This window comes from Equus przewalskii, chromosome 1, assembly GCF_037783145.1.
Source record: "Equus przewalskii isolate Varuska chromosome 1, EquPr2, whole genome shotgun sequence".
Taxonomy (NCBI): Eukaryota; Metazoa; Chordata; class Mammalia; order Perissodactyla; family Equidae; genus Equus; species Equus przewalskii.
The window spans coordinates 105912362-105936804 of NC_091831.1; the positions used below are offsets into that span (position 1 = coordinate 105912362).

Sequence of the window (24443 nt, forward strand, 5' to 3'; positions counted from 1 at the left end):
TAGTGCTATTCAGCAAATTGGTGTCCAGGGCCAGCCAAGGAGAAGGGGTCCTGGTAAACACTGTGATCTTTTATTTAAAAGCACTGTAGGATGAGCCAGGCTTGTTGGTCTAGTGGCTAAAGTTTGGTCCTCTCAACACTTCAGCAGTCTGGGTTCACTTCCCAGTTGCAGAACCACACCACCCATCTGTCAGTTGACATGCTGTGGCAGAAGTTCACATAGAAGAACTAGAAGGACTTACAACTAGGATATACAACCACGCACTGGAGCTTTGGGGAAAAGAAAAAAGTGGAAAATTGGCAACAGATGTTAGCTCAGGGTGAATCCTTCCCTGAAAAGAAAGAAAGAAAAAAAGCACTGTAGAAGAACGCACTAGGAATATGGGTAAGTTGTAAATGTATCTGCCCTCACAAAGACTGGAGTCCACATTGAATCAGTTCAATCACAGATAAAACGAAGGTGATCTGTCTCTACTCTAACTGCCTAACAGAAGTGAAAGTAAATCCTCTCAGAAGGAAGGTAATATCATCTTGAGCATCTATAATTTTTTATATACAATGTCTGTCATTCAATCAAAAGTTATCAAGCATAAGGAGACAGGAACAAAAAAGAGAACAGACCCCACAGGCGATCAAGATACTGTATTTATCAGATTTGGGCTTTAAAATAACTTTAAAGATTTGGTTAAAAGGTGAAAATTTTCACTAAAGAACTGGATCCAGTAAAAGAATAATTAAATGAAAATTTGAGAACTGAAAAATACAATAACTAAAATTGTGAACTGAAAAGATGTATTTAACAGCAGAAGAGACACTGCTGAAAAAAGCACTCATGAACTGGAGGACATGAAAGTGGAACATGTCCAGAACTGTGAAGGTCGGAGATTTTACACTACTTGCAGGTTAGCTTGCCACAGTTTCATGGGTGCTGGTAGAAGATATGAGACTCCTAGGTCAGAGACAAAGGATAGTTTATTACTCACAGTAATAGCAGCTGCCAGAGTATCATTATTTGGGCCAGTTCTCCCATCCCAATTCTCTGAGGGCTAAGTAAAGAGGGTCAGATGACGTCTGCACATGCAGTGGGTGGTGTTGCAAGAGAAGAACCTCGAGCTAGGGAACACGAATCTTTCATAATGGACAGTAACATGCCTACCCTTTGCTCCAGAAGGAGACACCATCTCTATCTTCAAAGATTGTTTGCTATACAAACATCTTTGAAAAGATAATACAGAACAAAAGGCAGTCAGTGCTTCACTTCATATGACATGCAGAAATGCAAGAGACCTGTGGAGAACTGTCTCCCAATAGACTAAAGCACAATAGGATGGAAAAAGCCTAAGAGACCTGTGGGACTTAATGTAAAAAGTCTAGCATATTAGCACATATGTAACTGGAATCAAGAGAGGACAGAGAGAAAGGAACAGAAGGAATGACTAAGAATTTTCCAAAACTGACTGAAGACATCAAGCCATAGATTCAACAAGTGTTCTGGACACTAAGGATAAACTCAAAGAGAATCACATTTATGCATATCATAATAAAACTGCTAAAAGACAAAGACAAAATATTAAAATCAGTCAGAGAAAAAAAGATATTCTGTTCAAAGAAGCAAAAATTAAACAGACAACTGAATTCATAAAGAAAATGATGGGATCCAGAAGACAATGGAATGACATCTTTAATGTGCTCAAGAAAAAAGTGCTACCCTAGAATTCTACACCCAGCAAAAATATCCTTTTAAAAATGAAGGCAAAATCATAACATTTCAGACAAGCAAAACAAAGGGACTTCTTCAGCCAGAAGGATAATAATCCCAGATGGAAGACTAGAAATGTAGCATATAAGCAATAGCATAGAAAGGGCAATTTAATTTACAAAATAGTAATAGTAATGACTTGTATGGTTTTACATATTTAAAGGACGAGTCTCCTCCTGATTTTTCAGTGGCTGGAAAGTGGTAAGAGCACTAATTTGTATTAGATTCTAATAATTCAAGAATGCATATGGTAATCTCTTGGATAATTACTAAAAGAATACAAACATGCATAACCGAAAAGCTAATATAGGGAAGAAATGGAATAATAATTTTCTTAATAAAGCACTTATGGGACTTGACTGTCCCATAAAAAAGTAAAAAGAGAGTACAAAAAAAGGAAATGCCTCAGGTAATACAAATAAAAAAATAAATAGTAAGATAGTAGATTTAAACTCAAAGACGAAATTACATTAACTGTAAAGAAACTAAAACAATAAGACAAGTGATGGATAACTAAGGAAGAAGGATGAGTAAGCTCCAATAGAGAATGAGCCAGAGGACTGCACAGAAGTGAACAGAGAGTAGGAAGAGGGCACTAAGACCCCACCCAGCGGGTAATTCGCGGGGCCTGAATGCTGCAGTAAGGAAGGGACTCTATCAAGAGGGACTCACCTGTGTGGGATAGCCATTCCAAACCTCCCGTAGGTCATATGTCCAAGGCTTCTGAAAAACAAGGAAACAAGAGAAAAAATAAGTTTGTTAGAGTCAAAGGTTGATTTTAGCAGAAAATCTAAGCTTTTCCCAATGTCATTGATAGGCGCAAAGATGCACAGTAAGACACAGACACACTTTCATCATATTCCTGTTGCTCCTGGTGCACGTCTCTCCTTCTGTAGGTATTTATACACGTTCCTATACAACATCCCTGTGACATTCATAACTTATAGTGAAGCTGGGACCAAAACAATGCTACTTCACAGAGAAAATTACTTTTAACAACTGAATCTTCTAATGAAATTATTTCTGAACCAATGAGATTACTGCTTCTGTAGCAATAAAAATAAATATATATATATATAATATATATATATATATATATATATATATATATATTTTGAGGAAGATTAGCCCTGAGCTAACTGCTGCCAATCCTCCTCTTTTTGCTGAGGAAGGCTGGCCCTGAGCTAACATCCATGCCCATCTTCCTCTACTTTATATGTGGGACACCTACCACAGCATGGCTTTTCCCAAGCTGTGCCATGTCCGCACCCAGGATCCGAACCGGCGAACCCCGGGCCGCCGAGAAGCAGAACATGCAAACTTAACTGCTGTGCCACCGGGCTGGCCCAGCAATAAAAATATCCTGAGATATCTGTAGCAATAAAATATCTTAAGAGGACTCTTGAAAGGATCTTGAAAGAAATCTCTAAAAGTTGGTGAACTTTTTTCTGTGAAAAATTTACTATTAAGTTTATATATCACTTAATGAGGTAATCATTTAATAATTTTTTATACAAACAATACCAAGGTAATATAGTAAGGAGAGATTTGATTTCTGATGGGTGAGTAGTGAGAGTCTTCACAGAAGAGGTGACATTTGCTGTGGGACTGGAAGGAATTGGACAGTAGAGACAAAGCTGGGAAGGACAAGACACTTCTAGCAGACGGGATAAAATGTGCTAAAATCCAGAAGTGAGGATGTACTAGGTATGTCCAGCAGATTGTCAGAAGTCCAGTTTAGTTGGTGCACAGGTTGCATGAGTGGAAACAGGGAAAGATTTAGATTTAAAAATTAACTTTGTAAATGCAAAGCTTAATGAAGGCTTTGAAAGACAGACTGAGGAGTTGCCACTTCTCTAGGCATTAGAGTGATTAAAGGTTTAAAAGCTGGTTATTTTATTGAAAGTGTTATATCCTAAGAAATTCACAAGCAAGAATTTTAAAAATTAATGACAAATTCCAATCAAAGATATAAAAAAGACAACTTACATCATAAAGAAATACAATTCCAGCAACAGTAAGCATTAAGTAAAATGCAAATCGCCAGCTGCCAAAAGAAAGAAAAGTCTTGTAAAGGTGATTGATATCTGAGGAGAAAAACATTTGGTATGACAGAGTTTGGAAAGAATGCACATTCTGGAGTCAGACAAATCTGAGTTCATATCCTAACTCTGCCCCTTGTTAGATGGGTACAAATTTAGGTAACCTCAGGGAAACTTCACTTCTTCATCTGTAAAATGGAAATAACAAAACTTACCTCAAAATGTAAAAAGAATTGAAGATAATTTGCGGAAAGTATTGATCATAGTGCCTACCATGAAGTAAGCAACAATAAATGGTAGCTACTATTATTATGCCCAGTCCAGTTCCCAACACACAATAATCAATGGTTTGATATTAGTATTATCTAATCATTTATTTTATCCCCATTTAATTCCCAGTGAAAAAGTTTCTATGTGGCCAGACTTTAGTCTTGTTTCTGAAAAGCAGATTTTGAAAGAAAACATTTTTCTCGTATATGGAGAAGGACCTACAGATAAAGAGACTTAAAAGACACACCACCCAATGTAATCCTTGGGTCTTATTTAGATCCTGATTCAAATAAATAAACTGTAAAGAAAATTATGAGATAATCAAGGAAATTTGAACACTGAATATTTGCTGTTATTAAAGAAATTTTTTTAGTTATGATACTGGTATTGCACTGATGTTTAAAACAGAGTCCTTATCTTCTAGAGATACATATGAAAATACAAATGAAATCATAGAATGTCTGATATTTGCTTCAAAAGTAATCTTCAATAATAATTGGGCAAAGGTTGTCAAAAGATACAAACTTCCAGTTATAAGGTAAATAAGCACTGGGGATGTGCGGTATGGTGACTATAGTTAACATTGCTATATGGCATATTTGAAAGTTGCTAAGAGAGTAAAAGTTCTCACCACAAAGAAAAAAACATTTTTTTTTCTTTTTCCTTTTTATATCTATATGAGTTGATGGACGTTAACTAAACCTATTGTGGTAATCATTTCACAACATATGTACGTCAAGTCATTGTGCTATACACGTTAAACTTATACAGTGCTGTATGTCAATCATATCTCAACAAAACGGAGAGAAAAAAAATCCACACAAAAAAATCTGTGGTGGAGGAAAGAAGCAGGCAGAAGCACAGATGACACAGGATTGCATCGAGTTAGTAAAGTTGGTGACTGATACATCGCATATACACAGTTCTCTTTGACTAGTATTCCTACTTTTGCATATGTTTATAACTTTGCAAAATAAAAAGTTTTTAAAAAATTACTGCCATTTTATCTGATTGCTGAAGTAACAATAATATTAAAAATAATATTTGTTCCTTACATTTGTATAATGCCTGATAGTGCTTTTCTCAACAGACACAGGTCTGTAACAGACACAGATAAGTGAGAAGGAGGAATATAGGCATATATCCATTTAGTAGATGAAAAATCAGGCTCATAAGGGCTAGGCCATTTCCTCAGCTCACACAGCTGAGCAGTAACACAGCTGAAGTGGAAGCGCAGGTCTTTGGACTCTGAATCCAGCAGAATTTCCTGAACGTTGTCACTGCCTCTAAGCTAGATGACAGGTGTTCTTTGTGGCTTGTTTTGATGGAGAAAAAAGCAGGGTTCAATTACACAGAAAGTTGAACCAAAAAAATACCCAAAAGGCATTTTACCAAATGAGCCAGTTGAGACCAGTCTGAACTTGTTTTATTTACGGCTGGTCCAGTGAAGGCCCACTCTTAGATGTAGAGAGCATTTCCTTGGCTCCCTGGATAATCTTGGCCAAACAGGAAGCACAAAACAGAGGACATGATAAGACCTGCCAGCCACAAAGGAAGCCATATGTCTAGGGCACATCTTATATTATTTGTTTCTCAAACATTTACTGACCTCTTGACTCTGTGCTGGGCACTGTGCTAAGGACACACATGTGAGCACATTTTACCTTCCCAACAAGCTCATGAAGTAGGTTCTATAATTAGCCCCTTTTTATGGATTGTTGCTTGACTCTCACAACAACCCTAAATGGTAGATAAGATGACTACTACTAAAGGACACTAAGGTTGAGAGAGATGGCACAACTCATCCAAGGCTGTACAGTAACAACCAGATGCAAGAGTAAAACCCAAGTTTCACATTTTTCTGGACCAGTCCTATCAGTTGTCATTACACTGCACCAGGGCATCTCAAAGCATGCACTAGGGGTCCTGACATCAAGATATTTTCATAATACTACTGAAATGTTATTTGTCATTTTCACTCTTATTCCCTCACAAGCACAGAGTGGAGATTTCCAGAGGCTACATGATAGGTGATGGCATCATTGCTCTGAGAGCTGATGAATCGTGTGCTTGTGTAGTTTTATGTTTTATAAACGTCTCAATTTTAATTTCTAATACAGTAAATATCGGTAGGTCTAATCCACACAAGCAAATTCTCTTTGCAGTCTTGAACAGCTTTTAAGAGAACAAAGGGTTCCTGAAACCAAAAAGTTAAGAACTGCTGTCCTTCACTAGTAACAAGACGAATAGTGACGCACTTGTCGACGCTATTTTACTTGCTTCAAATGAATCTAAGGTATTCAAACTTACTTTTTCTCCAGGAAAGGCTGAGACAAACAAAATTGTGGGGAAAAAAAAAACTCTTGGGAAAAAATCCAGAAAGTGTTAGGTTAAGATGCTAATAAGTGAAAGAAGATAAGACTGCATGGTGAAGTCAGGGAGGAACTTGACAGAGTGAACTCAGGCCAATGGTGAGAGAAGCTGACAGGGCCAGATTTGGGGCCCAACAGTGAGAGTGGCTGACTGGAGCAGGCTGTGGCTCTGCCCAGAGCCAGCTAGGGTACGGTGGCAGTCCACCCAGTAGAAAGAGAACTCCTCCCTCCAGCACTGAGGAGCTCCCTTGCCTGTATACATCAGGTAGTTGGAAACTACCAGGTATTTTTATTTATTTATTTATTTTTGGTGAGGAAGACTGGCTCTGAGCTAACATCTGTTGCCAATCTTCCTCTTTTTGCTTGAGGAAGATTGTCGCTGAGCTAACATCTGTAGCAATCTTCCTCTATTTTGTATGTGGGATACCACTACAGCATGGTTTGATGAGCAGTGCATAGGTCTGTGCCTGGGATCTGAACCTTTGAAGCAGAGCACATGAACTTAACCACTACGCCACTGGGCCGGCCCCAACTACCAGGTATTTTTATAATAAACTTCTCATTGCTAGATGGAAATGCTTATTCTAAAAGAATAGTGGTCAGCTAATATGGAAATTGATTTGAGAATAAAGGATCCATTATGGATTGAAATCCTGAAGGCTGTGCAACAGGGCTTAGGGGTCATCATTAATGAAAGTAAGCAAGGAAACAACACACTGAACTTAAGGTATTAGAGGCTAATTCATCCTGATATTATAGAGGAGTGTCTGCCAGTTGGAGAGTAATTTGTAAAGCTCGGCATTGGGAAGTAAGTTTCCTGAGATTTCCAAGATGCCTGGGTCTAGGTATCTCCTGCCATGATTCCTGTTGCACATCCTATAGTTGATGGAATAAAGTGCAGTCCCTATACAATTAAATAATTTGACATTTTGCTTTGTCTATTTATTTAGTCCATAATAACTTTTAACAGTTATCTGACTTCAAGGAAATTAGTGATATTGCTAAAGAATAAGATAAAGCTTAAATTTTATATGTTGGCACCTTCCTATTTCCTGAATACAATGTATAATTTTCCGCTTTGTGCCTTTATCTTACTTGAAACATACAGCCCTCAAATCCTGCTTTCTCTTCTCATGGAAATCCCAACCCAATCCTCAAGGTCCAGCTTAGGTCTAATCTCCTCTAAAAAGTCTCTCAGCTGTGTTCAGCCCTACTGTTGCCATCTCCTCTGAATGCCCACAGTGAATCTAAACACAACTGTGGGTTGCAGGTATATACGTCTATGTGCCCCACTGGGGTGGAATAACAATAGATGTTTTGGTTTCGTAATTGATAGTCTCGTCTCCTTCATTAGCTGATTAAGGCTAGTGACCATGCCTCCCCCTTTTACTTCCCTCTTAAAATCTAGAACTCCACACAGTCTAGGATAGTACCACTTACAGAGAAGATAGTCAACACAACCCTGTGCATTGCCTGACTGATTGATAAGGGCAACGCAAAACTCTCTTCACCTGAATTCTGTGGCCAACTTTCAATGGACTCACTGACAGCCAGATTCCCAAACTTGGGCCCTGTTGACCCAAACACTTAATTGATGTAGGGGGTTCCTGCTTGCTAAGAGGTAAGCATTAGGTGGCAGGAGGTGGTTCGATGGAGCAGAAAGAGTATCAGAAAAGGAGTCAGATGACCTGAGTGCAAGAGCCCTGCCAACAGCCAGGTGACCCTGAGCAAGTTCCTTAAACTGGATGGACATGTAGTTTCTCATTCCTTTTTTCTCTCAGTTTTATTGAGATACAATTGACAGACAGCCTGTGTAAGTTTAATAGCTTCTCACTTCTTACAGAAGGCTAGCCCCACCTTCCCTGACTTGTCTCACATCATTGGTGGTGGATCAAACATTACTTATAAACTGTAAGGCACTATACAGTACATGAAATTACCAGAGAATTTCATTGGTCTGCCAGAAAGAATGAATGAATGTCAGCAGGGAACAGGAAGATGTAATGTGAGACCAGTTCTATTTTGTAGTGTTTTGTAGCGATGGTTTAGAGAGACTCACTTATGCCAAGCTGACATTAGTGGCCATACAGTATTAACCAATCTCTCCAGAGCTAAAAATCAGAGAGAAGCTAGTTAGAAAACAAACCAGGCCATACACCTTGAGTCCCTGTGGGAAGGCAATGGAAGCCTGTGATGAGAAATGAGGGTTTGTTTTGAGACACCCTGAAGACTTGGTCTTTGCCTCTAAACATCACCAGCACCACAGCTGGATGAGAGTACTCAGGAATGTATAGGTAAATCAAAGGAAGCCACTAAAGCTTAGCCTCTCACAGGCTCTGTTTATTTATTTGAGAGTCTTACATCAGCTCTCTATTCATTTCACCATCAAAACAAAAATATCTGATGAAAGTCACTAGGCAATGTGAGGACCTTAAGAAACAGGCAGAAAGAAGGAATACTATTGATGTGTAGAATGTGTCATTAAACACAACCCAACCAACACGCATTTGTCTGGATGTAAACAGGAACAAAGCAGGAGCAATAACCTAGTCTACCTTTTTTGCACAGGTGTCAGTTTCTGCCAAGGGAGTGACCTAAAGTACCACAATATTCTACAAGAGGGGAAAAAACAGAGCTCAAATGAAACCAAAAATAAGTGCAAGGCAGCTTCACTGCCCTCAGAACCTATCAAAGTAGCCAAGCTTTGGCAAAAAATCCTACTTGGTGTCCCAGCCCACCCTGACCCCTCTTCTAAACAAACCGGGAAACCCAGAGGAACTGGCCATCCAATCCACTGGCAAGGGATGGGAAAAATGAGCCAACTGAGACAGAAGTCCTCTAAGTTAGTGTTCTGCGAGGACAACAGACATCCTCTAAGACATTCTCTGCTCTTATAATGTGATATAATAATTACAATGTGATTGGAAACAGGTGATAAAGTCTTGTGAACTAGGGTCAATCTCTACCCTAGAAAAGGTAAATACCAGTTAAGACATTTTAATTACTTTTCTGGACTTCAAGATAAGTACAAAATATCTCCTGTTCATCTTAGAGAGTTCATAACTTGTCCCATTTCATAGAGAAGGAAACTGACGCAGAGAGGGCAACAAGGAAATAGCCTAAAACACCCAATTGGTAAGTGACACATCTGGACTCGAACCTTTCTTCTGCTCCAACTTCAGTGTTCTTTCTGAGATGACCGTTTTGCTTTGTATAAAATTGTATCATTTCAAAAGCTTTTACTGTCCTTCTTACCAAGCTTCCTGGAATTTCTTCACCTTGCAAGGCCTGTCTTGATTCCGCCGACTCCTAAACCATCTTTCGACCTGGCGTTCTGTCAAGTTACATTTCTTTGCCAGTCCATAAATATCAGCCTGAAAAGAGATGACACGAATGAATGAGTGATGAAGAGCAGAATCAGACTGGCAGGCACTTAAGAGACAGTGAGTTTGGGTTATAAGAGCTTGTATGCTGGGGAAGAGAGAGATTCTGCATTAGATGTTGAGCCAGTGAATTTACCTGTTTTGCTTATGGAATCACACACACACAAACACAAGTGCACACACACACACACATACAACAAAAAAGAGAGAGAAGGTTAGTAACCCAGCACTCTAAGTTACTAAGTCAGATCAATTCTCCATAAGGTGGTAGCAACCCATAAGTTCAAGTTGCACACTCGTTCAGCTCAATTTTATTCAGTGCTTCCTAGGTGCCGGGCAGAGAAGTACAGTTTAAGATGTCCATTGAATCCAATCTCCATTTTTCCTATGAGGAAAGTGGAACCCTGAGAGTTTTAGCAACTTGTCCAAGATGTAGAATTAGTAGCAAAGTATGGACAAGAACTTAGGCTAGTGTGCTTTCTGTTATTTCACATAACCTTTCCAACAGCTCCCACAGGAAAACCTCACACAGGTGTTGGCCATCGCACTCACATTGAATCAGATGTAGAGCCTATTTCAAACTAATTTGAAATAAGTCCTATCACAAAAAATAGTGACTGAAGAATATAATAACAATTATTGCTTCTCTTCTAGGAAGAAGAAGTTATAGGTTATGATTTAAAATTGGAAACAATATGGATGATGGATTAGCTCAAAGGTCACAAACTTGAAGTTCTTCTAGGGCCAGATAAGAAACAGAAATGTTTGAATGGACCAGGTCTGTTTCATAGTGGGATTCTAAATTGTGTTCTTTCAACACAGGCATGTTTTGTATGTTAAACCTGCAGTACTCACCACTTCTACAATGAAATAAGCTCTGTAATTTTTTTTTTGAAACATTAGCCCTCTTAATCTTTCATTTCCCAATGTGAGTACAAGAAATATTTCAGTTTCCTCTTAAATTTACTATGAGAAAAATAAAATTGCATAAAACTGACTCTCAGCTTCTGTATTGAGGAAATAAGCAGGAGCCACATGGATGCAGCCAACAGAAATGCACATGCTCCGTCCCCAGGGAGCAGCTGTGACCACGCTCTGGCTGGCGGCTCCCGGAGTAAAAGAGCAGTCCCAGGATTTCGATGTGAAGTTGCTAGGTTTTTTTAATGTTGACCAATATCTCAAAGCACATTTAAACCAACTGTGGACTTGCATTGCGAGGGCCAAACAAAGCCTGCCCAAGGGCCTGATGGCTGGATACCACAGTTTGTCACCAGCTGTCTAGCTTCTATTTTTTTGTGCATAGCTCATATAATTGTTCAGGTGCACATAGCAATGGTAGATAAAATTCATAAAGAAGCTCTCATGCTGAAGACTAACTGCAGCTTCTATGTGCCTACTAAACTGCTAGCCTATTACTTAAACTGAGATAAGGAAAGCAAAACAAAACAAAAACAGGATATGGCCCATTTGCACTCGGTTTCCCTGTAAACTGCCCTCTCTAATTCCTATTCTTTTATAGGTCAAGGGTTCACTCGCTGTTGTTTTGTTTTTGAGGAGACTGAGTTGGCAACTATTGATTGCTGCCTACTTCTTGCAGGCCTTGCGCTAGGCACTGGAGATCTAAGCGAACGAGACTGATGTTGGCCTCCCCTTTGCAGGGTAAAGTCTACCTGGTAAGAAGTCAGAAAAAAAAAACCCACAGAGAATTCTAACAAAATACAACAACTGTTAAATAAGGGGCAATTAGGGTGCCATGGGACCTAACGTTATGTAGACAGTTCCTGGAAGTTACACTTAAGCTGAACCGTGAAACATGCCCCAAGAAGAGAGGATAAAGAAGAAAGAGTGTCCTGGCAGAGGGACCAGCATGTGCAGTGGTCTGGAGATGAGAGCATGGGTGAGCAGGGAACACTTGCGCAGGGTAGAAACCTACAAAGCGTAGAGGAGGGAAGATGTGGCCGGGGTCACCACAAGGAGGGCATTGTCTGGGATTTATCTTGTGGGTTATAGGATGTTTGTATTTTTAAAGTCCCCCCCCTTGAAGTGTGTAAAGAATGAAGAAGCGAGAGTGAGACTGGAGGTGGAGACTGTGTCCACTTTGCCCTTTTGTCCCAGGCCTCTGCTCCTCTGCTCTCACAGCAAGGCCCCAGCCTCACGGCAGGACAAGTTTGGAGGTTTGGATTCTCTAACCCAGATAGACCATGTTTATCACACTCCCCGGCAGGAAGAAAGAACACAGCACATATTGACGCAATAGGATATGGCAGGCAACTGAAAACAGAGGATCCAGTTCTGCCACTTTCTAGCTATGCAGTAATGTCTTGAGCATTACTCTGACACCCTGTGGAAAACGGGGTAGTAACAATGAGTGTTCACTTCTTCCTCACAGGAACAGTACAGGCTCTGGGGGCTCCTGGAAGTGAATGTACTTTATGTGGGGGATCAGAATTGGCCACTCCAAAATGTGTTTCTTTGGCTTGATTATTTTTAAGAACAAAAGACCGAAAGAAACTTTGACATCCCCCTCCAAATGCCTAAAAGAATTTAAAATAGAAGGGCCTGTTCCAGGAAGGAGCTAATACATAAGCTCCTACATAAGCTATATAAGCTAACATATAACTATAATGTAATAGAAAATGTATCTCCCAGGTCACATTGTCTATAGTTGGCACATTTGCATGTCCATCTCCATGTAAACTGCCTCCTTCCTCCCCCTCGAAGTTCCCGATTACTACCCCAACACCCTCCTTTGTCTTTAGCTAAAAATGGTATTTAAGGTAGCGACCTCAGCCGTTCCGGTGAGTTGCTCAGTTTTCCTGGGTTTCTCCCATGTATACATGTTACAAAGCCTTGTATGATTTTTTCCTGTTATTCTGTCTAATGTCAATTTAATTCTTAGGCCAGCCAGAAGGACCTAGAGAGGGTAGAGGAATTGTCTTCCTTCCCTCCATGTATAAATTATCATGTGCTAGGTCAGTGCTAGAGATACGACGGAACCCAGAAAGGAGACCACGGACTGAAAAGTATTTAAGAAAAACTATTCTTTTACTTCTAAAATAATTCACAACATAAACAGATCCCCCAAACAGAGGACATAATTCACATCCTTTCACTTGGTCCACAGCAGGACATGTTCTGAAATTCGTAGTTCTATATCCTGTAAGGTTGTCGACTGAAAGGGCTCTGGGTCTAACTTGACTGTTTTAATAGTTTTATTCATTCAATCATTAAAAATACCTAGTGAGCCTCTACTCACTAGTGCGAGGCACTATTCTAGACGCTAGAGAATCAGCAGTGAGCAAACAAAGTCCCTACCTGCCCTCATACTAGAATTTTCCCAGATCTGAGAACAACCCAATTTTATTATCTTATCATTTCTACAGATATCTGCTTTAAAAATGTATCTAGAAGATAGCGATCAAACATGATTTGAAGCTTTTTTTTTTTTCTGTTTTGGAGCACAGATGAATCTGGTTGAAAGTCAGTCTTGGCACACTGGCCTTGTACACTACCATATTTTTGGGATAGAAATCCTCTTGCAAACAAAAGTGTTTAGAAGTATTTTCTTATTAATACATGAAATAGTATTTATTGAACACCTACAAAGCACAGAAAATTGTGCAAAATGTTACGGGAACAAGCATAATTAAGAAACAAATGATGTTCCCTTGGAATAATTTAAGTTGGGAAGACATTTGAAAATGCTCCTGCAGAAGTCAGAGTATGATAGGTACAGACTACAAATAAGAACAGCTGACCTTCACTATGTGCCAGGCATCTGCCATGTGTGAGGCACTATTCTAAGTCCTCAATTCAACCCTCACAAGAGCCCTGTGAGAGAAGCACTGTTATCATGTTCAATTCACGGAGGAGGAAACTGAGGCTCAGAGCAGTGACTCCACCCATCTCCACACACTGTCTACAGCAGAGCCAGAGTCTGGACCGCACAGTCTGTCCTCGCAATCTGTATTTTTAGCCTCTACACTATGGAGAGCGAAGGGAGGCCTCCCAAGCAGACCCTCAAGGAGCAGTATATCCTGAAGGAACGGCACTGAGTGGGGCCAAGAGACCTGGCTCCCTGACTCAAAACAAACCCTCTGGGACGGTGGAGGAGTCATCCAACTTCCAACTCCTATGTGTCTCACCTGTAAATAAATTGGACTAGAGAGCTTTTTGCTCTAAGGATGTTGCAATCTGTGGACGAGACAAGCTAGCAAACTGGAATGCCCTTATGGACCATAATAATTGGCTTTATGTCAGTCTTACAGGGCCACATTTTCTTTAGATCTGCTCCAGAACTACATACTTATTTGTTCTGCATTAGTTCTCATTGTGTTTTTGCTGAGGGAAAGGGTTAGATAATAAATTCTGATGTTACTCCATTTTATCAATAGCAGAATAATTGATCTGGTAGACAGAGGTATTGATCTGTTATTGTGGCTCTTTCCCAACACATCTTAAAGATGTTATTGAGATATAAATATATAGAGAGACACACACACATATAAATAATGGACACAAAGCTGCACATACACAGTCATAAAAGAATTGTGAGAAATCATGGATCAAAACTCTCACTGGTGGTACAGTACTTTGGGCCTCATCAACACCATGTTATACGTGGCTGTGCTAACCAGCCCAGAATCGATACTGTGTACAGTGAAATGTTTTTGTTTTATTGGTGCAATCTATAGCGCTGAAGAAGCATCCTGGGATTCCTTGCTCAACTGTTCTAATAAAGACAGGCGTTTTCTCCATGTATTACCAATGCAAGGTTCTGCCCCGACAGCTTTGAAACTCTTTGTTAGAGGTAATACCCATATCTTGAATTAGTACAAAACTTTTGTTAGTTTCCCCAGCAACTTGTCTTACCTCAGCCATAAATTAAGCAAAATGCTAGCTGTGTGACATTGGCCAAATTAATACGTGGAGATATTGTGAGATTATTTTGTTTCCACATCTGAAATCACTATGAAGTCATGTACTTTGCCTTCCTCTATTATAGTCTATCTTCCTAAGTTTTAGTACTTTTAATCCATGGGCATTTTACTGGCCATCTTTTTATCTTGATCTGCTATGCAAACACTGCCTCAATTTTGTAATCCATGAGCAATATAAATTAGGAGTCTTAATTATTTTCCTTCATCTTCTTGATTTAGTAGATAAAGCTTTCTAACACTTTGGGGTTGATGTATAACATTTCTTCTTTTACCTGATGTAAATGACCAAATTATATCTACATTATGCTAGACGGTCCTATCAATTGAGTTAGAATAATTCATACAAACACAGCTCCAGTCTTTGACATACATTGTTAACATTTTATTCAGGATAAAGAAATCACTTGGGCATAGTAGAAACAGCAATGGACAGGCAGTCATGGGGCAGCTTCCAGCTTTGGACTCAGCAATAATTATCCATATGACCTTGGAAAGCTCATTTCCTCTTATTAGACCTTACTTTCCTCATCTCAATCAGGAAGAGGAATGATTACCTAATCTCTAAATCTCTTCCAGCTTTTATTAGTTTTTCTTTAACTATCACATGGCTATTTTCTCTCTGTAGCAGGGAAACTTGATCAGGACCAAATTTTCTACATAATTTTAAATATCCTAAAAATCTGACTGGAAGCTCTTACTATAGCGAGCACAGCAAGTGACACACAGCATAGCGCTGTTCTTCACATTTTATACAAGGTATTACCAAAGTTAGTTATTCTCAAACACAAACAGAGAAGGATAATAAAGACTCTGAAAGAGTCCTAATTCTTCATAAACACAGCTAAATAATTTCTCTTTTGAAAAATGTAAAATGATGCTTAGGCACTATTATCACCAGTGGCAACAAGAGCATTTAGATGAACAATGGCAGCCTTTTCGGGCATGTGGAAATAAAGGACATGTGGCAACGGCTTGTCAGACTGTCCTCATTTTAGAAAATAAAAGAAGTCAAATACAGAAGCTGGGGGCAGAAGAAATCAAAAGACAGTGCAGGCTAGCCATGAACAATTGTGGACATGATGCCTTGCGCTGTGCGGTCAAATCTCAATGTACCTTCTTCACGCAGAGCCCACCAGGCCGACAAAAGAAATGGTCATAGTAGAAGCAAGTGAATCCAGTAAATAAAGTTCAGGACTTTAAAAATCTATCTATCCTAAAACTGTGTTAGTATATACTCTTTTAAAATTACTGGTGATAGCTGTTTGTATTCCTCATAGAGGATGTGCCAATTTTAGAGTTTTTATTTCATCTTTCATTTTAACTATGGAGGTATAATGAAACTAGACCTCCCTAGAAACTTTTTTTCAATAACTATTAGATTAAAACATTTTCTATGGTATTTAAACATGCAGTGCACTATATTTCATAAAGTACATCTTGTATTGTGAAGCCAATTCTGACTCTCCTAGAAATTCTATTTCTGGGGATTGGGCTGGAGCACAGCATATTTCTGAGTGCAGCAAAGCCTTGGATGAAATACAGGGCCTTACTCATGAAAGCCATCCCAATGGACACTTTTATAATGTGTGTAATGTATATTGATGGAGCCACAATCATCAGAAGTGTCAGATATGGGCTACTCTGCCTTAGCAATGGTCTTTTTTGATCAGTATACTTTGTATATATCCTATCATTAAAAATTAAATTTTGAGGGGCTGGCCTGGTGGCATGGTGGTTAAGTTCGTGTGCTCCACTTTGGTGGTCTAGGGTTTGCAGGTTTGGATCCCAGGTGTGGACCTACACATCACTCATCAAGCCATGCTGTGGTGGCATGCCACATACAAAAAATAGAGAAAGATTGGCACAGATGTTAGCTCAGCACCAGCCTTTGTCACACATACACACACACACAAATTAAATTCTGATCTTTATACCCAACTTATGGCATTGATTGTTAGAGTTTAATACTATAGTTGAACACAATAGTTCAACCATTAATGTTTGTTATTTTATATTATGCTCAGAACACTATATAACCTGTCAATAGAGAAAAAAATCCAAATGAATCAAATCATTTGCCGGTCAACTGAAACAGATATCTTGCACAGAAGAGGAAAGCCATAAATGACTGAAACATTGAGAAAGGAGACTTTTAAATCTAAAAACAAAGAATTTGTACTTACTTGAGATGGTTGCCTTGTGGAATGTTTGAAAAAATTCTCTAAGATGGCATTTGGTATAATCTTTCGAACTTTCTCTTTAATGCCTAACATTTTTGCTAGAGGTAGACCAATAAACCTACAAAAATATGAAAGGAAGTAAGTTCAAAATCTGAGAATGAATCCACAATGACACCAGAAAACTCAAGCAGTAACTTTAATTCCAAATGAAAGATCAGTCATTGGTTCATGTTGTCATTGGGCTATCTATAACCAACACCTGCCTTGCAGAAGTTCAAGGAGAGGGGCCTGCCCAGTGGCGCAGCGGTTAAGTGTGCATGTTCTGCTTCGGCAGCCCAGGTTTGCCAGTTCAGATCCCACTTGGCAAGCCATTCTGTGGTAGGCATCCCATGTATAAAGTAGAGGAAGATGGGATGTTAGCTCAGGGCCAGCCTTCCTCAGCAAAAAGAGGAGGATTGGCAGCAGTTAGCTCAGGGCTAACCTTCCTCAAAAAAAAAAAGTTCAAGAGAGCAAAGTTTGAAAACTTTTATACAAGCAATAACTTAAAAAGGTAAAATACTTACACAGGTCTAAAATCCATTTTATGTAAATCCAAATATACTTATACACCAGATCCAGAACTTCCAGATCCCAACTTCCAGATGGACTAAGTTCTCCTGGAAGTGGCCCATACATTTCAGAGACATATAAAAACAAACTAATTATGCACCAGATGTAGATAGAGCAATGTGGATAGATCATAAAACACAGTGCTGTGTTTAAGAAAAAGAAGAAACAGAATAAGGTCTTATCATCATATCATTTATGTCAACTAACAATACCTGCACTTTATATTTATGCATATGTTTTACTGGGCTATACAAACAAGCTATCAAATACATTAGAAGCTAGCAGGGAGGTGCATGGGACTAGGAAATGGGGATAAAAGGTAATTAATGAAAAAGTTAATTCAAATCAATCAATCAAAAGAGGTCTTACACAGACCAAAGACAGCATGCTATGATTTGAGGATTATGATTAATTCTCCCTTTGCATAAAAGGTCCAAATAAAAGTAAGATGTTCTTAAAACTAATAAAGTCTCAAAAAACATAGTTGGCAGGGTTTCGGATAAATAATGGAATTGGTTCACTTATCCAACCTACTAGTTGAAAATTTTTATTGGGGAAAACAATCATTGCTTTTATTAGCAGAATAACACAAATACAAAATGGTTTAATATGAAAGTGTTCTCAATCATGTTCACTCAATGCTATTTCCTCAAGGGTTAGAAATGAAGAAATTAGGAAAAATAAAAAAGCAAAGCAGAATTGAGCCAAAGAAGATTTATGCAGAAAGGGAATACGACAAATCTCAAAGCCAAATGAAGTATAATATTCCCCTCTAGAGGGTCATGTGAGGGATAACTATACGGATAAGCATATGCAGCGGATAAATATTTATATCCATAGCACATTTTCTGATATGAGGAATACGTCTACATTAAAATCACTAATTTAAACAAGAAAGAGAAATATGGTTCTGTTTGTTAACATGTCCAGCCTTCAAAGATGGAAATAACATTTTCAATAGAACAGAGGAAGTATATAAATACAGTTTTCTACTTCAGCATTATCCTTCCTTTTCAAATAAATCTAGAAAATCAATCACTTCATCAATGTAAATGTAAATAAGTATGAATGGGTACTTAATTTAAAATCTATTTTGAAAAAAGAGAGAACAAGGAAGCACAACAAATATCTGATAAACTGAACTGAAAAGAGAAGGGAAATGACAGATCTTAGCTCTAGAAGGACCTTAGAGGTTAATTTGCATGAACTTTCATTTTATCGACATTGAATAGAAAAAAAATGTCCAAGAGGAAGAAAAAAGAATGTAAACTTAAGCTCCGATGTAAATGGTTCAAAGTTAGGTTAATTACTAGGGAATGAGTCTCTTAGGTTTGCCACTAATGCAGAACTGAGCCTTCAGAAGCCCTCTCTTCATCTAGCACTGCATCAGTTACCTGTGAGCCAAAAGCCAGCAATCCCAGATGGCCCTCCCCACTCTTTTTTCTGATATTCTTTCGCAGAATAAAAGGAAGGCAGACCTAGGCAGATGGAGTTAAGTATTTGAAGTTTAAATACATCTCTTAAATAGAAATAATAGCCTACTAGCATAAGATTGATTCCCAGTTCCTAAGGATTCAAAGACTCTTTGACCAGAGTTTAATCAGAGGGTTTTATATGAGAGAACAAAATATCTGGAGCAACGAAGTCTCAGGTAACACTTAAGGCTAATGTGCGTATTTTGAGACTGTTTCAATTGCGGACAGTCAGTAAAAATCCTTTTTTCAACTCCTGTAAATTGCTATACCTACCTTTATTTAAAGAATAATGGACACACTATCTCATCATGCCCTTATGTTGCTAAGCGGAAATGGCAGAGGTGGGGAGTCTATTCATTGTCTAGGTAAGTAATAGAAAAAAAGATTACCTTCTGATTTTAGCTACTCCACCTCTGCCCTGGACCCTTCTGGGGATATAATTTACTTCAAGATAATGTGTTTATTCTACAAGTGTTTACATTTGAGTAGCTTAGATCTCCTTTAAATCACACTTTGGACACATAAAAGAATGCATAGAACAGTCTGGATAAACTAGTTAGAAACTGTTATTCTAGACCACCTCCGCCCCGCAAAAAAAGAAAATCAAAATAACAAGCCACAAACTAAAACTTGTAAGGAAAGGAAATCCTAAATACAAAGCAAATGTCAGTCACTTTCAAATGATCTACTTGTTTGTTCTTTATTAGTTCTGTCTCTCTACTCTTGCTTTTCTAGGAAGAGACGTTACTTCTTGATCTTAAATAGCTTCTGACTAGCAGAAAGGATAAAAATGGGCCAGCCAAATCACAACTCCTGGTCACTTCATAGAATAAGAAAGTATAAAATAAATACAGGCTGGAACAAAAGAAGGAAGCCTTCTTGTGACAAACATATCATAGGATATACTGAAACATATTGTCAAATTTACATGCATTTTTAACATAGTTCAGAAAATTTCACATTTGCTATCATCCCTTTAGACATATCTTCTGTATTCCCAAGAGATATTAATTTACTCTTTTTTTCCCCTGAGGAGTATTTCATTGTAAAATTCCAAAAAGTACTGGTCTAGGGAAAAACAAAAACCCAACAATCCTGAATCTGGTGTCATAACACATGGGTTCAAGTCCCAGATCTACCCCTTACATACTAACTGTGTGACCATGGCCAGGTCACTTACTTCTCATTTTCTCCACTGAGATCATACCACTTGCAATTTTATATTCTTCTTAAACTATAAGTTTATATTAAAATTAAAGATATAAATAATGTTTTATTTATAAGTGGTTGAATCTAATGCAAATGATACAGAATCCCTGGAAAAAAATGTAAACATATTTCAAAAAGCATGATCTCTCTCCCATGTTAAATTTTCCTTCCTTCTATCGCATTAAAAGTGATACGAAAGTGGGGAGAGAGGAGGGAGAAAGGGGTGACTAGGCACATATGCGTAGTGATGGATTATAATTAGTCTTTGGGTGGTGAACATGATGTAATCTACACAGAATTTGAAGTATATTATGATGTACATCTGAAAGTTATATAATGTTAGAATCCAATGTCACTGCTATAAAAACAAAAATTTAAATTAAAAAAAATAAAGTGAAAAGACAAAAAAAACAGTGATATGAGACTAGCGGAACAACATATAGTTTTCTGGAGAGTCACAGAATGGAAAAAGCTAAGAGTAGCTTATTGGGAGTTAAAGTTATAAGAAGATAGGAAAGATGATATAGACTCTACTTAAGCCCTTGAGACGCAGAAAGAATGGTCCTAGGAATTAAAAGAGGATTAGATTCTTCCTGATTGTTGCTGGCAAGGCCAAGACCAAGACATAATAAGTTTGTCCTCCACAGCTGTGCTGCTTTGGCAACCAAAAAGAATTTTTCTAGTTCACTGTCTTGATCAAAATGTAAAAATTGGAGCTGTCCACCAAAAAGTAGGAAATTTCCAATGAAATTAAGTATAGCACCTGGATGCCACATTTAAAGACCACCAGACACTATGCAAGAAAAGCAAGTATTTCAGGATAGTAAAGAGTAATTTGCTAATTTGGAAGTGCAGTGGCAAAATTCTACTTTATTTAAGAATTCTTTGACAAATTCAAACGTGAGTTAAAAGTAGAATTAACTGTCAAAAAAGAAGAAAATTTTCAAGTGTTCTTAGCTAGGGTTTAGTGGTGTCCAGGGAGAAAGCCTCTTCCTCTCAATAGGAATAGCAAATTGTTGGCCCCAGTGAAGTTGTTATTTGTACAACCACCTTTGGGAGAGTCCACACGAAACAGAGTTGGTCAAACTAACTCTTGACATAAGGACCCTGCAAATGGTTACAAACATATGACCTTCATTACAGTTAGTCTTGGACAAAATGATCTTTATCATATTTTGTCTTAAGTTTTTCCAACTCGATATTTGAATATTCTCTTTGCTCCAAAAAAATTAATGTGCTAATAACAGTTTTTTGAAATAGAGACAACTACAGAGATTATAGATGAACATTTATCTCCTGTTATCATAACACTGTACAGTTTTAATAAAAAGGTTGGAAGTAATATATATTTAAATTAAACTAAGAAAAAGAAAAGAAGTTTACTTTTTCTGAGAAAGCAAATTGATTTTTTCCTTTGATTTCCTTACACTTTGGAATGAAGTGCTGCTATTAAAACTTTCAATAAACCCTTAAAATAAACTATGCTAGACAGCAATATTAAGTTTGGACTTTAATGAGCCATTTTTGTTATTTCATAGGCATCCTAAAATGATACGGCATCCCCTGGTCACAGACTTCTAACGCTGCTTTTCTGGGCGTGTGTATCCTGTGCCAGACAGCATGGTATGTGAAAGATGAACTGGGTTCCCGCACTGTCTTTGACACTAATAAGCTCTATGATCCTTAACCTCTCTTGAGATCAATTTTCTTCACTGTAAAACTAAAGCATTTGAGGGGACTACGTTTCTAGTTTTTATTTGTTCACTTCTAGATAATGTCTGGTGTACATTTGATTTCATGAATTCCCCCGAGAATCTGTAGCTCACTGGTGGCACCTCGGAACAACAGATTCTTTTAGGATCTTACCAAGATTCTATTGCTCTAGAGTTGGGTCAAAGACAGGGAATGGGAAGGAAAGACACACAAATACCACTTACTTTTCAAAGAAATGTCTGATAATCAGCAAGCCAAAAGCATATGGAATTGTCACATATAAATGAGAGGGCTTTGCAAAGACGAGTCCATCATGATCTTCAAGATCTGACCACTTTATCTTCGGAGGAAGCCAGAGTCTTTCCAACCAAAACCATTCTTTAATCGTCTGAAACATTCTAGAGATGAAAAAAGAACACATTAGGGCTGTAAAACAAATACTTAAAATTGAGATAACATTGAGCACCTTTTACTCAAAATACCTAAACCAGAGAGTTCTGAAAAGAAGGAAAGGACAGAACACTATTGTTTAATGGGTTTCACGACTCTTCATTGCATTAAACAAGAATTATTCTGCCAATACTCTCAGAACAATTTTGGCCGTGGCACGGCAAACTGAAGTTTCACACACCACTGTACATACTTTCACTGTTTGCACAACATACATTAATGTATGGGTATGTATCTTCCTCTTATACGATTTTGTGATATAAAAAATAATTTAACAATAATCTCTACAGTTGCCAAAGGTCAACCTCACGAAAGCTCCAAATATGTAGAAATCTTCACTAGTATCCTAAGAACTTCTCTAGGAGATAAAGAACAAGCACGTTTAACTTCATATTACAGTAAGGAGTTCAAATTAGTCCGTGTCAACAAATATTCGAGATTCTATTATTTGTCAAGCACTGTGCTAGGCACTGAGGATACAAAGATTAAAAAGACAGCATTCTTGCCTTGAGGACCTTATAGTCCTATGGGCAAGGCAGGCCTGAACAGGCAACTTTGACACAATTTTTGGGGGTACAATAAAAGTATATATAGGGTATTGTAGGAACAAGATGATGGGCACTGAGTCCAGCCTGGAACTGTCAGGGAAAGATGATTGGAACAGATGATCCTTGAGATGTCTTGAACAATAAGAGGAAATAAACCAGAGAAATTCAGGAAAATGGGGAGGAGGGAACAGGAGTTTTAAGGAGAGAAAGTACTATGATCAAGTAACCAGAAAAACAGAACACAGAATTAGATGTTCTAATCTCATTGATTAGGCTGTGACCCTTTTAATCTTGACATTTTGACTTTCAGGATGTTTTGATTTCATCTTTTAATAGTTAATCAGAGAAAGGAGTCAAAATGTCCTCAGATACACAACAGGGTGGTCAAAATAACTCTATCAAAACCACTTGATTTGTATGCGACACGGTGCCTGTGGAACACTACCAGCAGTTTGGAACTATTACAGCAGAGGAATCCAAGATGTGGGATGGTGGGTTGCACATGGGTGCCCAGACAGTCTCCATTTATCATTGTGGCATAATTATTAATAGCGCCTCCTTTCTTTCAGAAGTGATCCAGTTTGGGTAATAAATTACATGGTCACTCTCATCAAAAGGCTGGTGAGACAGGTAGGACTTGGTCATAGAGGGTCTGCAATCCATGCTAAGGAGCTTGGACATGAGCTAATGGAACCCACTGAGGAGTATCACGCAGAGGAATAACATGGTCAGGTATTTTAGAAAGGTCACTTTGGCAGCCAGGTCCCCTGTGAGCCCATATAGTCTCTGTGACGATTAGAGGATGGTGTCTCTCTCTCCGGGCAGACACAGCCCTTCTACCCAGTGGAAAGAGGTCTGGATTTCAACCCCCACAAGCCTCCTGGCCAGGCACATACATAGCCACGCTGTTGGCAGTGCTATGGAGCACTTTCAGGAGGTGGAAAGACGGGAGAGCAATTAGGAGCTTAAAGTAAGGGACGCAGTGAGAAGTAGGAAGGTTTGCACTAGAGCAGTGGGATCAGGGAACTGAACATGCTGATAATAACAGCCTTCATGAGATTACCTATGGGATCAAAACAAGGTAGAGAAAAAAAGAAGGCCAAGACAGAAGTGACAGTGAGAGAAAAAACCCAGAATACTCAAGAGACCCGAGGTCAAAGAACAAGTGTGGTGGGAGTAGGACGAAGGGCCGAGAGAAAGGGAAGACTCGGAGGTGAGGATTAAAGAGTGGAATACTAACCTACAGACTTCCAAGTTCAGACAGGGAAGAATTCCCAGTGTGGACCCCAACATCCTTCGGAAAAATCGCCACCAAAACCAACAACTGAACTCTGGTGAGATAACTCCCTGCATCATTTCACCTCTCATTACAGCTCAGAGACATGCTCATCCGAAGTAGCATGAACTTAGGCCCGTGTGGAGAAGGAGAAAAGTTGCCTTGTTTGTCATGTATTCATCATTTTACTATAATTTCTACCCTGGGGGACAGTAAGT

At 38.6% G+C, this 24443-nt stretch overlaps 1 protein-coding gene across 27 annotated transcripts in view; it reads right to left on the reverse strand.

Moving 5' to 3' along the window:
* CERS3 (ceramide synthase 3) overlaps nucleotides 1–24443 on the reverse strand; it is a 113921-nt gene that overhangs the window by 57412 nt on the left and 32066 nt on the right. For all 27 annotated transcript variants that reach the window (XM_070619970.1, XM_070620000.1, XM_070619981.1 and 24 more), the window contains 5 exons: nucleotides 22176–22349; nucleotides 16949–17063; nucleotides 9698–9816; nucleotides 3748–3805; nucleotides 2431–2481 (listed from right to left, as the gene is read on the reverse strand). In XM_070619970.1, coding sequence (XP_070476071.1) covers nucleotides 2431–2481; nucleotides 3748–3805; nucleotides 9698–9816; nucleotides 16949–17063; nucleotides 22176–22348 — 516 coding nt within the window. In that variant the 5' untranslated portion in view covers nucleotide 22349. The remainder of the gene's footprint in view (nucleotides 1–2430; nucleotides 2482–3747; nucleotides 3806–9697; nucleotides 9817–16948; nucleotides 17064–22175; nucleotides 22350–24443) is intronic.